The following is an 18,723-nucleotide window of genomic DNA, read 5'->3' as shown; positions in this document are numbered from 1 at the left end:
ACACAGATTTGGTGTGTGGTTTCATTAATGAAATATTTACTTAGTGGATGAAAGATTTTCAAAGTACCTGTTTTTATAATAGTTTATCTAGTATATTGAAACACCATTTTCATAACAGTTAATCTTGCCAGGAAGCTACCAGGAACATGATGTCATTCTTAGCATCTGTGTTTCTTCTCTCCCAGGACTCCTGCTAGTTCAGGATGCATCAGAGAGGGCTGCTCTCATCCCTGCAGGACTTTCTGATGGTCAGTTTTACTCCCCTCCTGAGTCTGAAGCAGGTAAACAGTCACTTACCATTTGTGGTTTTGGTCCATTTTGAAACCCCCTCTATTTGTTCCTTCTCCTGCCCTGTCTATTTTCCAGTCTGTTTAGCAGACTCTGAGCATGCTGTGATGTAAAACCAAGTAGGAAGAGTCTCCCAGGAGAACAGTAGTGAGACAGGTCTGAATACAGAAGTCATGGAATGGCATGGATACTGGAACTTATGATACATGTCCCAGAAAAAAGGCAGAAGGGGCAACTTCATCCTGTCCTTATTCCTCCATTCCTAAGCCAGCCTTCCTCTAGGATTACTCATGGCTGAGAGAGGCAGTTCTGTCTAGGTGCTCCCAACAGAAAGTGTCTCAGGGCTGCTTCCCCATCTCACAGCTGATGCCTCATCATTCATTGGCTGTTGATTAGCCTGACCTCTCTGCCTGCATCATCTGATTCAAGTTCAAACAGAGATACTGTTTCTTGGTTTACTGACCGCCACTGCCTTTGCACAGCTGCTAGCTTTGCTTCTCACTAACCAGCTCTTAAAAATAACAGTACACTAAACTATAGAGGCAGCAACAGGCCCTAACCAAAAATGCACAAAGGTCTAGAGGAAACATTTTCCCAAGAAAGGTGAGCAGAAAGCCAGTTCTGTGCGAAAGCATGCCAACACCAATAATCTTTGGGAAAAATACAAACAAAAAACATGTTAAGGTACCCCCATCCCTTGTATGTATTATTTTTAAAAATCCCTGCACGTGGTGAGGGCATGGAGCAGGTCAAACCCTGTGCACAAGAGTTGAGAGTTAAAATTGTGGAGCCCCTGTAGAAAACAGCCTGGTGTTTCCCACCCAAATTCCACATGATATCACTCGACAGTTGCTTCTCTGGCTGTCTGCCCAAGAGAAAGAAATACAAAGTCAAGAAATATAGTCAGTCCCTGTAACCATAGCAGCATTGTGTACAGTAGCTTTCAACAGGTGGACACATAAAATGTGATATACGCACCCAGGGGAATATAATTTAAAAGGAAATAAATTCTGACCTCTGCCATGTTTGTGATCTTTGGGCAGAATATGTGAAATATGATAAGGCAGATCAAAAAGCTAACACTTGCATGATTCTGTTTATTAAGGTACCAGAGAGTTCAAATCCCAAGAGTCAGCAAAATAGTGGTTGTCCAGGTTGGAGGACGTTGTGTAGATGAATGTGTTAATGGTTCCATAGAATGTGGACCTTCATGCCATTGCATGGAACACTTCAAAACAGCTAAAATGTTGTAATGGGTGAGGAAAAAAATGTCCAAAATGCTTATTTTATTCACATTTATGTCCATATAATACAATATAAAAATATTTTAAACTGCTAGAACTTTATAGGAACTAGGCAGGTACGGGTCCCCAGAGCTCATTCACATCTTACCACCACTCTGTGAGGTGAGCTTACTGTGCCAGTGTAGAGAGGAGCAAGTCAGGCAGAGAACAGAAGTACACCAGCATCACAGAAAGTTCGGGTGCCATGTCTGTGAAAGTGCCAGAGTGGCCGGGCCAGCTCTGCCCAAAGCCTTCAGTGACCTGGCCCAAACCACCTCTCTTGGCCTCCTCCCTCACTGCCCCACCTCTCACCCTGTCTTCTTTTCTGTTCTTAGCCTTTCAGAAAAGCTGGGCTCCAAGGCCCGCAAGCGATTTGCATCATAGTCTTCTGTTCTGAACATTGTACCCCTAGCTAAAGCTCCAGGAGCCTCTGTCCAGCCTCCCCACCTGCTTGCCCTCCTGCTGTCTCTGCGAGGGTGTTGGGCTCTCGGTTGTGTTCCTCAGCCATCCTGTGCCATCTGCACTGTCTCTAGCAATCACTTGGTCTGTTTCTGCCCCAGGATGTAACTTGAATTAGAGGTGACATTGTTATAGTCTAGACATTAGCTAGAGGGAACATTTTAAACTGTGTTAATGGGTGGAAAGAGCTGTCAGAATAATGGATGCTGCAGGCCTGTGTAGAGTTGCTACCCTGCAGGGACTTCAGCTTACTCCCATTATGTGTTGTTGATGTGGGATCTAAAACAGTGTGAAATGGGAAAATCACAGGTGGATTCTAGTATCACTCTGAAAGCCATAGAAAGAATTGAAAGTGAAACTCTTTACTGCTTCATTATGAGTATTGGATTCAGTTGTTTGTTTTGTTTTGTTTTGTTTGTTTGTTTGTTTGTTTGTTTTTGTCATAGGACTTGTTTTGAAAATGAAATTTATAATCCAGTTCAAATGTAGCTATTTTAGCTTAGTTTCCCCGGGCTAATGCAGTGTGTCGATTTAACAAGGAGCTCAGATTGGCAGGCTGATAACCATGAAGTGAGTGGTTCTTCTCCATCAAGCTTTCCAGGACCAAGAAAGGCCTTCAGTCTGTGATGTGTGGCACCATCTAGTGGCCCTTTGTGGACTTGCCACTGTGTTAGGAAGCCAGAGAGAACAGGAACAATTCCATAGTTTTCCTTTAGGTAGCTGTTCATGGCACAAGAAGTATCTCAGTAGTGGTGAACAGAGGTGGATGCTCAAAGCGCTTGCTTTCTAGTGTTACATTTATGTTATCAGAATGTCCAACCTGGAGAAGAGTGAAATCATTACCGAAGGTGATGTGCCTAAAACTGGCAAGCAATCCTCCAGCACAGTCTCATAATGCCGAGAGTGAGCAGGGCTGGCTGCCTGAGACTTTGGTGTCGGCACACTGGGGCTGCCTTGCTTGCTTTGTTCCCCAGGGCCTGAACAAGTACCTGAGAGGTGATAGATGTCTGTCTGTGTGAAGGCTGGATTAAAGTAGAGAAGGAAGTTGAAGGAAGTGTAACGAAAAATGTTACCTTCTTCTCTTAGGAAGGAACAGCTTGAGATTTTGAATGGGAATTGAGAGATGAGCATGTGCTAGTGGATGTGTTGCCAGAACCATCACCATCCTACGTTCACAAAGCTCACTGATCAGTCTAGCATCGGCCTGCTTGCTCGTGCGTTGCGTGCACAGAGAGAAGGCACAGACCTCGGTGGGTGACCGCAGTGACAGTGCAGAGTGAGCAGAAATGACCCAAGCGGGATGCTTAGTTGGGGCAACACTCTACCCCGTGGCAGGTCTGGTTTGAGATGCAGACGAGTTTGGGAGTGAAGATGTATAGTTCAGAAGAGAAGCACATGTCAGATGGGTGTGTGAAACCATGGGTTCGATCCCAGTGCAGTAGGGAACTGCCTGGAGAGATGAACACCTCACATCGTATAATATTTACTCTGTGAAAGTCAGAGTAAAGGCACCAAAGTTCCAGGAGTGCCCATGCCCCTGCTGTGCCTGTGGCAGGCCGGCCTCCTCCCTTTATCTCTCACAAGGGCTCTCAATTAGATGGTCACCCTTTGCGCAGAGATGTATTCAATGCATTAAAAACTCACTCGCAGGGTCATTGACTAATGGGTGTCTTGGGCTCTGTGAAAGAATATATAACCTTCCATACTACAAACAAATTCATCTTTTGTGAATGTATAATTAAATGAAGCAGTTCTTCCCCTGACCAAGCCTTCCAGGATGGATGGAGGGTTCTGTCTGAGATGTCTGCCACCTAGTGGTCATTTGGGGAATTACTGCTTGGTCAGGGCTAGCGGCAATTTTAGGCCATTTTATTATATCAGTAAACTGTTCATTGTACTTAGCCCGAGCTTGTACGTCGTGTTCTAAGGTACTTGTGTGTCTGCTTCCTACCTTGATGCTGTGTCTCCTGGACATGTCCTGGTAACACTCATGCAGTGTGGCTCCTACACTCAGCTGCTGTTCAGCAGGCATCAGTTAGGGAGTGAGGGCACACTTTGCCAGTCGCTGGCACGTCAGAGTCAGCAGTTCGGGCTACTAGAAAGAACAGGTCTCTGAGCAGATACATATGTGGTTGGACATCTATTGCCTTTCTGGGGGTGTGGATTTTTAAAAGATTTACTGTGCCATGTGCTTAATGAGTCTTGAACTTTTCATAAGCTGCACTCTGCAGTCCTCAACTTCTTATGTCCTTCAAGCAGTGAACATTAGCTTTATTTTTGTGAATCCCTGCCAACACGAGGTGTTCTTTGCAGACTTTTGCTTTTGGTTGTCTAACAAAACTAAAGCCGTGTCTGCTGTCCCTGAGTGCTGACCTCTCTTCCACATTCCTGTTTCACATTACTTAATCTTTTTACTTCATATTTTTTTCATATTTTCGATTAAATTCTATAATAACCCCATGCATTTATGTAACACATTCTGATCATACTCAGCCCCCTCCCCTTTCCCCCTCACCGCTATGAACCCCCTCTCCTCCGTTAAAATTCCCCTCCCATCCGCATGTCGTCTTGTTTAGGTTTGTTGCTAAGTGGGTTTAACCAGAGTCCTCGTGAGCACAGGTGTGAGGCTGTCCCCGGAGCATGGAGAACTCAACAATGGCCATGCTACTGGAGACAGTGACTACCCGTTTCCCGGTAGCCACCAACATTCAGTAGGTCGCCGGGGAAAAGCAGGGCCCGGTGAGCCACCGCAGCCCCACTCATGACTGACTGTCCATCTTCTGTCCAGTCTCGTGCAGGCAGCTACAGGTGCTGTGAGGTCCTTATTGCAATCTCCGCACCGTATCCCTCAGATCGTGGTGCACACCCCTCAGCCCTGTCCTGGGTCCTGCAGTCTCTGCCCTTTCCCCCATGATGATCCCTGAACCTTGGAGGTGAGGTAGATGCCTTTGCTAGGACTGAGCACTCAGCACACACTGTTTCCCAGCACCCTGAGCAGCCGTGAGGGTCCGCCTTTACCTCTGTTGGTGGCAAAAACAAGCTTCTCTGACCAAGGCTGCAGCATTTGCCCTTGGGCCACCAGTCTTCAAGTCCACGGCCACATGGTACCTCTCCTGAGGTCCTCTCGTGCGTTCACGTGCTGATGTCAGTTATGCCTAGCTTATGGGTTTGCTTTTTTTGATGATAGTGTATTTGTGGACATATCTAAGCTCTCTTTACCTTCACTCTGGGTCATGAAGAAATTTGCCTGTGGTTTTCATCTAGACATTTCCGTTAAGATTAGTGTATTTTTGTTTCGTTGGTCTTGCATTTTTAGGATTAGAGTATATTTTAATTACTTTTCACATATAAAGAAATGAAGGACTACATGCACATCTTCTTGATGTTGGTTATCTGTCCATTTGTCCTGAAAACAATTAACAAAACAGTGGCTCCATACTGAATCCACTTGACATACTTGTTAATAGTCATTTGCTGTGAGTGTGGCAAGCCAGTTGTTTTTTCAGCTCCTTTTGGATTGGGTTTAGCATATTCTCCCTTTCCTTTTTAAAAAAAAAGTCACTTAGTTTTACTTGGTGGACTTGAAGCCTTTCTTACGGTCTGACACAGGCCTTTAAAGCGGTAGTTTATTCTAGACCTCGCTTTGCTGGTACTCACGCATTCGGACCTGCTGTATTGTTCCCTGGTTATCAACAGGTGGGTGAGGTGGCCCTTTGAGAGGATCCCTATTCACTTTCTTCAGCAACTAAGTATACGGGTAATGGCTCCCAACAAACGCAGGGAAGTGTGGGCAGTGTTTTCTCAAATGTCTTCCTGATTGTCAGCTTCCCCGGTGCTATTATCTGGCCACTGTCTATCTCTGCTCAGGGTCCTGTGGTTTTTCCTGCCATGCAGTCCGGGTACTAACTGTCAGTTCTAGTGAAGCTACTGCCCCCTCTGCTTGCTTTCCGGGAACGCATCCCTTCTCCAGCCGCTCCCTGACTTCAGCTTTCCTGTGTCAGGACTTGTTCTTTAAATCTCTGTTCATTTTCAACATACTCCGTCTTGACAATCTCTGGCTGTTTTTTTGTTTTTTGTTTTTTGTTTTGTTTTTTTTCTCATGCTTCACTTTCTTAGATTTATTGCATGTATCCTTTGAATGCATTATTGCTGTTTTTGACGTTTGCCTGGTTAAATACAGTATTTAAAGAAGCACACAGATGGTTTGTTTTGACTCTTCTTTTTGTCGCTTTTTCTCAAAATGATCATTAGCATGCTGTATTTTTAAAATAATGCTTCCTATAATTTCTGCTGCATTTTGTTGAATGTATAATGAAACATTTCTGAATTTGGAAATTTTTTTCCTCTCAAAAGGATGTGCTGTAAATTAGTTAAACTTAGTAAATTAGCCATGAAATGACACTCTCTGTGGAACAATGCCACTTCTCTTTTGTATGTCTCCCACCTTTTTTTTTTTTTTCAAAACTTGATTTTTAAACTTTGCTAAGTTTTAAGGAAATTTTACTTATTCTTTGAAGACCCCATCTATGTATAAGATGTATCTGCACTCCCTCTCTCTAGGTCCCTATGAGCATCGCAGAAAATCTGCCTCCAGCTTCATGTCCTCTTTTATCTTTAATCCCCTGGGTGCAATCAATGCTGCTCCTACATGCTTGGCTTTGCGGGTGAGGGGTAATCCATCGGGCACTGGCAGCCTACCAGTGGCCAACATCCTAAAAATGTGTCTGTCCCTCCCCCAGCAGCCATCAGCTGCCCAAAGCTCCTCAGCTGGAGAGTGGCCCTTGGTTCCCCTTTACCTTCCTCGCTGGGATTTTCAACTCACTTGATCTTGTTCCTCAAACAACAGCTGCTATGAGTCTATGTGTGTGAAATGTCATGCCCAGTGAACAGAATCTCACAGAAGTCTCCTAACTCTCCCATACTTAGTGGTATCCAGTGACTAGACAGAAATCATGTCCAAGCTCCCGACTAAGGCCTCTCTCCTCTGCCACATGGCAGAGTGGAGCTTGATGTAGAAGATGCCAAGACACAAACCCTTATTCCTGCCGTTGGCCAGGCGGGGCAGAGTGGACCTGGGAGCACATATGCTCAATCTGGACTTGTTTCTGAGATCCTGTCATTGAAAGGAGGTAGTTAGTGCATCAGAGTCTCCACTGAGTACAGCAGGCAGTTCAGTGGGCTGGATAGGACGCCTGACCCTCTACCTTTACTCTCCACCCCAAATTTCCCTGAAATTGCTAGTTTGCGTGTTTAAAATGTGGGATCCAACGGTAGGATTCTCCTCCACTCTTTTCCCCGTACCGTGCTTGTTCTCTGCCTTATCGAGTAGAATTCTGTAAAGACCAATGAGCACATCATCTCCCAGTTTCTGCAGTACACGAGGGTGGCCACCTCCTTATCTATGCATGGTCTTCTCACTCTCCTTCTGAAGTCTTTCCCTGGTTGTGAGAATGCTACATACTTACATAAGATATGCAGAGCTGACCTGTCAAACTAGGGAGCAACAGCAGCATTCACAGCACAAGGTGTTTCCTTCTAATTGTGCGGGCAGTTTCACACCACTGTGATTCTGCCTACAGTAAAAGCAGGGTTCTGTTTGTGAAGTTATAAGTTAAAAACTAGTTACCGTCATTTTGCAGTGCACATTTTGAAATATTCAAAGATATGTAAGTGTTGTTTGGTTAGTTTCTATTATTTCTCGTTTGTATATATACATTTGGCTTTTTAATTTGGTCATATGCAAGCTTATAATGTGCAAACTTTAACTATTTGTTATGAATTTGCTTTTTCAATAACTCCCACATTGTTATATAGTAGATATAAATTTGTTCTAAGTGATTGCAAGTTATTTCATAGAAATGTAACTCAGACAATATAACTCAAATAGGTAGCTCTGGTTTCATTTCTCATCTCTAGAGAAAAACGTCTTAATGACAAATATTACTTCTTATTTAGGATTGATCCAAAGGAAGGAATTTCAGAGTTAGACAGCTTGCTCAATAGTAGAGAAACCCAAGGCTGAAAACTATCTGTCCTGAAGAGCTGGACAGTGGTCCTAGGGCATGTAACCATCTGGCGGCACCTTCTTTCAGCATTAGGAGCCATCACTGTGCCCAGTTCAACATGTGTCGTGGTTTCTAAAATCACCTAGATTAAGTATTATTTATACTTACACATACATACACAGTGGGGCTGGAGGGGAGCTTCAGCGGCCAAGAACACTGACAGCCATTACAGATTTCCTGGATTCAATTCCCAGCACCCATATAGCAGCTCACAACTGTCTGTAATTCCAGGTGTAGAGATCTGATACCCTGTTCAGACTTGCTTGTGCTGCACAGACATATATACAGACAAAGCACCTGTACATATAATATAAAGTTTAAAAACCACACACACAAGTAAAACAACAACAACAACAAAAAAAAAAAAAACAAAACAAACAAAAAAAAAAAACAGAGAGATGATCCTTGGTACATGAATACTTTGATTATTATATAAGTGAGTCCATTTCAGCCTCGTCCAAGGTATAGGTGGTATTTGAAGTTTACCCCTACAGAACCTAAGGTCAAATTTTAAAATGACAGTGTATTAATCTTGGTTTCTTGAGGATGGATCATGTTTATTGCATTTGATTTTGTTGTTCTGGTTTATTTTTGTTTTTTTTTTTTGTTTTTGTTTTTGTTTTTTTTTTTTGAGATAGGATTTTTTCAGTGTATCCTTGGCTGATCTGGACTCTCTTTGTAGACCAGGGTGGCCATAAACTCACAGAGAATCACTTGTCTCTGCCCCCTGAGTGCTGGGAGTACAGTTGTGTGCCGATGCTCCCTGCTGAACATTTCTTTTACAAAGACTTTCATATCGGCATTGTAGTGAAGAAATGTGTAATGTTAACACAATGAGATCCTCCTTTTCTTTTCTACCTCAGGATCTGAAGAAGAAGCTGAGGAAAAACAGGACAGTGAGAAACCACTTTTAGAACTATGAGTTCTGCTCTGTGAAGTAAGTGTTTGTAAATGAAATTATACCAACAAACTGTTACATGTGTGCATTTCCTTGGGTAGATTCAAAGGAAGTGTCTCAGAGCGTGCAGCAAGAGCCAGATTTGTCCTGCTTGTTGTGTGTAACAACGATTCAGGTTGAAGCATTCACATTGTGTTTGGGTTGTAAATGCATAGCTTGAAGGATCATTCAGAGACCCCCATTTCTAAGAAAGTAAGCTTAACTTAGCCAGAATGTCTGTGCCCGGCATTGGCTTAATTTCAAACAGCCTCCTAATGATGTCTTGACATCAGTGATCCTAAGAGGTATGGGATGGCCGTTACCTCCCTGTCACACTTCTGGATGCAGGGCATGGTACCGAATGAGCTCAGATCCAAGCAGTCGTACCCCAGGGACTTCTGCAGGTCCCCACAGGGAAGCATCTCAAGGGTGTTAGCACTTCTGATAGAAAAGCTGTGAGCTGCAGCATGGAGGACATTGGTGAGTGAGCTCAGATGACAAGGAAGTCATTCTAAGACTCTCCACGCAGGGAGAGACTCTCCACATGAGGAGCACATGCGGGGCAGCAGTGCTTGTAACCATGGCCACCAGGGGAGAGGCCACAGATTGTGGCTCACAAAGCAAGGGCAGGCAGATGGGCTGCTGGCCCAACCAGTGCCACAGCAGACATGTCCCTTACACAGTCCCGTGTCCCTTACAGTTAGCACACAACAGCCGCTGGACACACAAGAGGGGAAACTGTCAGCTGAAATCGCCAAGTCTTTTGTGACCCCTGACAAATGCTTGTTTTCTTGCCCTTAGCATCTGTGTGTTCTGTTGCCTTCAGTATGGAGTTGGGAAACAGGCAGGCAGCACAGCACGTGGCCTCCGACCACTGCTCACTCTTTGTCTGCACTCTTTCTCAAGTGTGAAGAACCCTCACTGCAAGTCATCTAAGGAGACAGGTGGAGATGGGCTTCCCCTGGAGCTTAATGGTGGATCTGCTCACTGCTGGCTGTTGATGAGCTAAGGAATTTACTTATGGTGATACCTCATGGACATTGCTCCGCCTCCACTCCCATCATTCCTGCCTGTGGCAGTTGCGTCCTGCTCTGGTCCTTCCTCTATTCTGTGAGTCTCCATCTGACCTGATAATGAATAACTCGGTCTCGTGCTGCATCCGAATCAAAAGACTGCTTAATATATTGAAATAACAATTTCGTAGTAAGTGAGATTCCTTTTTATTTCAATTCACAGAATGTTTTTTTTTGTTTGTTTGTTTCATGTCTCAGATTTCTTTTGTATTTCTTTTTTAACTCCTTACATTTCACTTGTGTTTTTAAACTCATGCACATTGCTCTTTATACAATTTTAAAATAATAAATCCAACATATCAAAATGACTGTTGTGTTTTCTCTATATTTGTCCAGTAGTGGTGCGTTTACAGAAGGGAGAGAGTGTGGTATGGTGGCATAGAAACTATTGTCCTGTATTTGGTCTGATTCTCCTGGAACACCTTGTTCTGAAATAGGGCTCTGATATTCTACACACAAACCAACCTGCCAAGGATGCGGATGCCTTTGCTACTACTTTTCTTGGATGTTTTCTTCCTTTGGAATAATAGGAACAAATTTACATCATCAACTGTTTTGCTGGTCACTTCTCCCAATTCACTTTCGGGTTCCCGGGAGGGCGGACCGAATCTCCATCATTGATGTGTCATGCTAGGAAGGTTAACCGCCCCCAGCAGTGGTGCTACAGGCTTGGTGGACACAGGTTCTGCGCAGATCCAGTCCTGCATCTGCACAGTCTGAGAGCGTGCCCACCCCGGCAGTGCCACAAGGATCCTGGCAGGAAGGCTGCAGTGCAATCAAGAAGGGCTGCCCATGGGAAGGGAGAGTAGAGGGAGCTCCCCAGGTCTGTTCTTGAGGCAGGACCTCAGGAACTTGATGGAAGGACCCCGATGACAGTTTCCTGTGTCAGCAGTGGAGCCGCATGTACTCCAAGCCTAGCCAGGTGTCAGTGGCTGAGACAGAACACTGCTGAGTGCTGGCCTGCGCCACTGGATGTGGCCAGTGCTTGCTTCTTCACTGCAGCCGTGTAAAGGACTGATCAGAAACAAGTGGACAGTGTATGTGTGTCCCGACCTGTGTGAATTCAAAGGGATCCTAAAGGATGTGTGTGTGTGTGTGTGTGTGAAAAGAATGGGGTAGAACAAAAAACACAAGGAAGGAAGCCAAGTCTGTTTGTCTGATCAAGGCCTTGTTTATTAGAAATTTTACCCAACTTATGTAGGGAGAAGGCAGGAAAAGGGGGAGGTTAATTACTGCTACAGGAGATAGCAAGAGTGCTTTCATGGGTTGAATATTGCACCTGCAAGATACCATAAGTATGTTTTCTTAAGATATCTCATAGATGCTCTAAAACTAACAGACAGATGTCCTCACAAATCTATCACCCCTGACTTAGGGTCCTAGATAACTCTTTCACTAAATAGCTTTAGGTCTCCACTAAATGACCTTTGCTCACTATTGGGCTTTGGCTTCAGTAAATAGCTTTGTCTCCACTAAATAGCTTTGGCTCACTATTTGACTTTGGCTTCAGTAAATAGCTTTGGCTCCTGGCTTATGTGTGAGACTGTGAAAGAGGTCAGACACTGAGACCCTAGAGACTACCTCAGTCGTGCCTCCTCTCGGACAGGACAAGTGAGCCCTGGGATTCAGGTGTCTCCCTGCACCCAGTCTGTTCCTGACCTCTCATTGCTGATACCCTACAGTTAGCCTTCCTATAATTCCTCTGACATCAACCTGCCCTCTCCACTGCCACCACCACTCCCTGCCACTCCCTTTCTTTGCTCATAAAGCACAGTACTGTGGCTCACATCTTTGTCCTTTGGAATCAAGAAGGCACATCTCACACACTCTTTGCATTCTGAGAAAAAAAAATGTCAGAAGTGTCAGCATCTGTGAGTGCAGTGCTTCAGACCCTGCAGCAAGAGGCTAGGGTGACTTTGGAGCTGCAGAGAACCCTCTGTGTTCCTTAGAGCATGTAAGGGGTTGATCAGAGACCCAGTGTGTGGTTCTGGGCATCAGATTCCAACTGAAGCAGCTGAGGACCCCAGGGAGTCCCACTCCTCTCAGCTTGGCTCTTCAGTTTGACAACCACATCCTCCACACAAAGCTAGATTTTTTTTTTCCCCATTAGCTGTGGCCTTTTGAAACTTCGCAGAGCTGGCTGTGGTTTAACTGCTCTTATTTTCTTTTCTAACACCCTCGTTGCCCTTTCTGTTGCCACAATCAGTAGAGGTGGGTTTGGCTTTGAGCATTTTCCAGGAAGCAACCACATTGACCAAACAGGTCAACAAAAGATGCCTGAGAAAATAAAGCCATGAGCCATAGCAGCATCGGCCTGCACACCACCAACCTCTGGTGTCCCCTCTCAGCCACAAATAGCACTCTCTCTGCACTGCTGAGACCTGGGGGGGGGGGGTCCAGATGGACTCTGGGAGGAGGGTGCTGAGAGGTTTGAGACCACAGTAGACGCCATCTGTGTACTGACTAGCCCCAGCCTCACAAAGCTGCTGCTGCACTCCCCACTGCAGAAACAGTTCCAAGTCTCTAAAGGGGGCCAGGAACTTGGACTGAAAAGGTCTGATCAACTCAGGACCATCAAGGAGTTAACCTAAGTGAAATCTAATCTCCAAGTCTCATTCTTGTTCCAAAGGGGCAGCTCTGCTTACTTTCCCAAGAACCTGCTTTCAGACCCAGACTGATTGCAAACAACCTCTCCAGTGTTGAAGTTTTACTTCAGATGTAATTTAACTTGGTTAAGTGTCCACCAGGAAAGGTGTGAGACACAGTCTGAGGTCTCATCCGGCTGCCACGTGTAGAACATTTCGTTTAATATCTCTGCTTACAGAAATGCAGTCATGGCTGACAGGTGCCATGGTTGCTGCTATTACTGCGCAGTAGAAAATGGGGGAAGGATGTGACACATATAAACAGATATATAAACAGACCTCAAACAGATGAGATGCTTGTCTTCAGAAAAAAATAAATTGGTGCAGTGAGGTCCCGTTTTATACTTGGAAGGTTGGCACAGCCCTGAAGCTTGGTGATCTTCAGGATGGACACCCTCACCTGGTTTTCAGAGCTGGGCTCTCTGGGAAGGGTCATTTGGCATATCTTCTCAGTATCACTAGAGAACATGGATGAGACACTTCCGTCTGTGATTGCACAACTTGCCAGTGTGTGCATGTCCACATAGAGGCAACCCCCAAACTGTTGGCTCTCAGGCACTGTCCACCTCTTAATGCCAGGACTCTCAGTAGCCTGGACTTAACAAGTAGGCAAGGCTGTCCAGCCAGTGAGCACCAAGAATATGCATATCCCAGCCTCTTCAGGGATGTGTCACCATTCCTAGACTCTTACGAGGATGCTTGGCATTGACCTGAGCATTCATCATTGCAAATTTTTCTTTTTGCAAAATTTATTTCATTGCAAAAATAATTACAAATACAAAGTGGTGAACAGAAGTACTAGAGAAAGTTCTAAGATATGGTTGCCTAGAAGTTTTTTTATTTTTATTTTTTATAATTGTTTTATAACTGGAGTTTCTAAAATAGCTATATGTATAGTTGAGATGTGTTTGAAGAACTCTCTGCTTGCTCATACACCATGGGGTTATAGGAAAACCTGAAAAACTTACCAACCAAGTTCTCCCAGGTGTGAGGTGGTTGGGGCACACTCAGGGCTTTCTCAGAGGCCTGCCATGGCGGTACGACACTGGCTAAGTGTAGTCAAGGACTTCTGAAGAAAGGCTACTGTTGAGACAGGACTTTCTGCCTGTGGGGTGGTACAAATCTTCATTTCCCACTGAGTGCATTTGGGTACAGACTTCTGTTCCCATGTTTATTTCATCCTAACTGGTGCTAGTCAGCACACAGCCTCATTGGTGGGCAGGAAGTCAGTGTGACAGTCAGCCCTGGTTGAACGGTCAGTGACAGGTTGGCCTCCAGCTCTGTAATTGTAACAACAGCATAAAACCTGGAGAAAAAGTGTAGACAGATCATTGTATCAAGCAGTTCTCAGCTTGCGAGGAGGATTTTCCTGAAGAATAGCTTGTTCCTGCTCTATAACCACATGATGTAGAAGGCAAGAACTGGGCTGCTGAAGACAGGCAGTCTTAGTTCAAATCCTAGCTCTAGTTCTTGTTAGCTACTAGCTATGGGGAGGTTTCTTACTCATTTCTGTCTGACTTGCCCAATCAGTATAATGTCACGTGTGCTTGTCTCCTTGTGTGCAAATAAGACATAAAATAAGGCAACACATGCCACAATTAGTGTTCTTCATGAGGCTTTCTGCAAACGAATTTGCAGGGGCATGGAAACTGGAATATATCCCCAAGAGATGGTTAAATTTCAGCATGAGATTAAACCATACATATCATGTAATGTGTATTTCACATAGCTGGGGGAAAATTATGAATGTTCCCCAAAACTGAAACTATTTAAGGGAAAGATATGTTTACACTGATTTGAAATTTTTATAGTGCAGACATTGCTCCAGCTGTCACACAGGTTTCTGTAATTACTGATATATGTTGTGTATCATTGTGGGCAGGGAAGGACTAATGTAACTAGTTAGAGACAGACCAACTAGCTCAGACTCTTAAATGGCTCTGAAGCGTGATTCCTGTCCAGGATCCTCACACCAAAGCACACAGCTTCCGTATATGTAGCAGTTTTGGTGAACAAGCTTTGGATGAGGAAGGATGCATAAGAGTTGTCATCCTCAGAAATGTACCCAACTTCACCTCAGTCTCCCATATGCCGAGTCTGAGGACTTCAGAGCTCATGGAGTGTGGAAGAGCTAGGTGTCAGAATGCAGTTCACATCCTGAGAGCATTCATAATGGCCCTGCAGGACCTGGAGCCCACTTCACTAGTGCTCTCCCAGAAAGAGCAGGTGCAGATAGGTACTCCCAGGGGAAGGCAGAGCTTCCACTGGTGGCAGAGGAAGACAGCTGTGATTCCGGAGTAGGGCGACATCTTTCCCAAAGAAGAAAGACCAGGAAATCAGTGAGCAACAGGTTGACCTGGGGTATATGTAAGGAAAATATAGACATGCAAGTCCTTAGGAAATTCTCCGGACTATTCAAGCCGTTTGTTTTATCTTTCTGATACTGATACTGAATAAATTATTTATGTCTATAAAACAGATATGCTGAATTCAGAGAAACCTCATTTTAAAATATGACTGTTAATTTGAAAATCAGTGCATGTAAATTTTCTAATCTATAGGATAGAATTGTGCTCACATCAAAGGAGACTTAGAGATTTGCCGGAGGACACCAGCAGAATTGAGCAGTTCTTGAGTCGGGAGTGAGGATTGAAATTAATAAACTAACACACAACCCATGGGATCTTTCCAAGAGGCTCTAGTGGAGACTAGATGCCTTGCTTTAGTCCAGACTCCTCTTAAGCCAGAGCAAAAGCACTTCAGTACAATGAATTAAATTCACAAGGAAGTGAAACAAAGGTGTGATTTTGACAAGTTATCCCACCTGCTGTCTCAAACAAAAGGAGATAGACTTGGAAATTCTTCACTGACTTCGGTGAAGACCATGGTAAAAGCAGTCTTTCCACTGAGATCTAAATATCAAAGCTGCTGGTAGATCAGCAGCTCCCAACAGAGAATCTTAGTTTGCCTGGTACATAGTAGAAGATAAGTTTGTCACCTGAACTGACTTTTGGTGCTTTTGTGTGATGTGTGAGTGGGGGGTATCCAGTTCTTTTTTATTTTTTTTTCTGGTTTTATTTATTTGATAATTTTACCACCTGATCTCAGACACTTTTCCTCTCTCTGCCCAGTTCCACCTTCACATCCCCCTTCTCCCCACTTTCACTACTCTTCTCCTCAGAGAGAGTACCAACTTTCCCTGGCACATCAAATGCCGATGGGACAAAGGGCTACCTCTCTCACTGGGGCCAGATAAGGCAGCCCAGCTATGGGGAAGGTATCCAAAAGCAGGCAATAGAGTCAGAGACAGACCTCACTTCAATTGTAAGGGGACCCACATGAAAACCTAGCTGTACATCAGCTACATTTGTGAAGGACACATAGGTCCTAGGTTAGTTTACTCTGTAGGTTTTCTTGTGATATCCTTGATGCCTCCAGCTCCCTCAGTCCTCCTGCTCTTCCACAAAGCTCCCCAAGCTCCACCTATTTTTTGGCTGTGGGTCTCTGTATCTGTTTCCATCAGCTGCTGGATGAAGCCGCTCAGAAGGCAGTTATACTAGGCTCCTGTCTCTAAGTATTTCAGAGTATCATTAATAGTGTCAGAGGTTGGCTCTCTTCCATGGGGTGAGTCTCAAGTTGGGCCAGGATTGGTTGGACATTCCCTCAATCTCTCTGCTCTGTCTTTAACTCTACACTTCTTGTAGGAAGGGCCAATTTTTCATCAAATGTTTTATGGGTGGTTTGGAGTCCCCTTCCCTCCACTGGAAGCCCCACCTGGCTACAGGAGGTGGCTGCATCAGGCTCCTTATCTCCTATTGTTAGGAGTCTCAGCTACTCAGCTAAGGTCACCCCCATAGACTCCCATGAGCCTTCCCCTTCCCAGAGATGCCCTCACACTGATTTCTGTTCTCTCTTCAACCCCTGCAACCCCACACATGATCCCCACCCCTGTTACCCTCCTCTCCTCCTGTCCCACCCAGTTTCCTCCCTCCATCTATTCCAAATGTCTATTTCCCCTCTGAGTGAGATTCAAGCCTCCTCCTTTGGTCTCTCCTTGTTACTTAGCTTCTTTGGTCTGTGGCTTGTACATTGGTTTTTCTGTACTTTATGGCTAATATCCACTTAGATATGAGTAGGTGCCATGCATGTCTTTGTGGGTTTGGGTTACCCCACTCAGGATGATATTTCCTAGTTTCATCCATTTGCCTGCAAATTTCATGATGTAAGGTAGAGTCCAGAACATATCCCAAGGCTCTCGAGGACTGGGCTGCACACAGCTTTATTTAACCCATCTAACAAACACAGCTCCAAGAGATACCTCATTCTAACTTTCTTTCCCAGGAGAAAGCTGCTATGGAGAGTTCAGTATTGGATCTCACACAGATTCTAAATTCTGGGTCCAGGGTTGAAACCCAGGTCCTCAGGTCAACAGTCCCTGTTTTTATCTCCTCTATTGGCTTTCCTCTTTGGGGTGTGGACAGTTCTCCTGGGAACAGTGTGAGGATTGGGAAGCACGATACTGTGAAACAGGCACAGAGTTGATCACACAGCACACATCCTACTAGACCTCATTCTGCTTCCACAGGAATGACTTAAACCAAGTGGCCCAGGCCTAGTTTCCCCCAAGGGAACAGTCACATCAGCTTTTGCATTTAACTGTGGCTCTTAGGACCCACTGCTCTAGAAAATTGTCCCAACCATCATCTAAGGGGCAGACTTAGAAATATAGTTTTCTCTTGCTTAAACCTTCAATCATTGTCACAAATAAAAGCACAGATAACACAAAGAGTAGTCCTATTTTTTTTTTTTTTTAATTTTTATTTGGCAAAACAAAGCACAGAATTCAACTTCAAAAAAGGTTCTTCAGGGCATGTGGTAGAGGCTTTGGGGGCATTATCTGGTTCTAAGGCATGAAGAGGGGCAACTAGAAGCTGCAGTTTGTTTACATTGGGCCTGTCATGCCCTGCGCTCTTGGACAGACTTAGAGATGAAGGGTTAGGACGGCTGGGTGCAACTGTTTGTTGTAGAGTGAAGTGGATCCTTTTCCTCCCTGCTTTGAAAACATGATATAAAGTTACACATATGTGATTTCGAGGAGGTCGAAGCTAGGAGCAACATGAGCCAGACCCTCAGCAGATACTGAGGTACAGCAAAGGATGAAGACAATGATACCCTCCCGTTTCATCATCCGTTATGAACTCGGACTGTTGCAAGGCACAGCTCTTCTTCTCAACAGACAGACTACAATGAAGGCCAAGTGGACCAGACTCTTGAAGAACAGGATGAGGTAGGTGTAGAACGCAGAGGTGTTTGCGAGCTGAAGCTGAAGCTGCAGCACATCTAAGAGAACCAGTAATTAGTTTCATTTGCTCTTTTGACAGCATACATAAGTGATATTGTGTGTGTGTGTGTGTGTGTCTATTGACTTGCACGGACTGGAGTAACAAGTCAACACTAAATACTCTTTCTAGAACTAGCAAGAGGACTCATCTTGGAAGTCAGATTAACAACACCCCTTTTACCCTCCTCTGCTCCTGTCCCACCCAGTTTTCTCCCTCCATCTATTCCAGATGTCTATTTCCCCTCTGAGTGAGATTCAAGCATCCTCCTTTGGTTTCTCCTTGTTACTTATCTTCTTTGGTCTGTGGATTGTACATTGGTTATTTAGTTTGTAATCTTCTTTGGTCTGTGGATTGTACATTGGTTAGTTAGTTTGTAATCTTCCTACTGCTGAGAAGAGAAGCTGCACTTGGGATAGGTAGATCATTTGAAGGTGAAGTGGGGGATGAGTTTAGAATTCTTCACTTCCAACATGTCGAAATAATATCCACCATGTACAAATCAAGTTCTAAGCAATATTCTGGCATCTTTGCACATGAAACTCTCACCTTTTGTAATAAATTAACAGTTTTGGTAGAGAAATAATTTTCATTTCCTTTTGAAAATAAACAGAGTGCACAGAGAAATACTTTG

General features: G+C 44.5%; 1 protein-coding gene across 2 annotated transcripts in view; it reads left to right on the top strand.

Moving 5' to 3' along the window:
* Stard3nl (STARD3 N-terminal like) overlaps positions 1 to 10,413 on the top strand; it is a 36,677-nt gene extending 26,264 nt beyond the window's left edge. Inside the window, exons 7-9 of one of the 2 annotated variants that reach the window (XM_055597249.1) lie at positions 186 to 281; positions 8,959 to 9,032; positions 9,939 to 10,413. In XM_055597249.1, coding sequence (XP_055453224.1) covers positions 186 to 281; positions 8,959 to 9,017 — 155 coding nt within the window. In that variant the 3' untranslated portion in view covers positions 9,018 to 9,032; positions 9,939 to 10,413. Of the gene's footprint in view, positions 1 to 185; positions 282 to 8,958; positions 9,033 to 9,833 lie in introns of both variants that reach the window. The other variant, XM_055597248.1, reaches the window with a different exon arrangement.
* Positions 10,414 to 18,723: the final 8,310 nt, after the last annotated feature.

Source organism: Psammomys obesus, unplaced genomic scaffold (genome assembly GCF_907164565.1).
Source record: "Psammomys obesus unplaced genomic scaffold, mPsaObe1.curated_primary_1811, whole genome shotgun sequence".
Lineage (NCBI taxonomy): Eukaryota > Metazoa > Chordata > Mammalia > Rodentia > Muridae > Psammomys > Psammomys obesus.
Note: the sequence above shows the minus strand (reverse complement) of the source record. Positions and strands in the feature narration are given on the sequence as shown.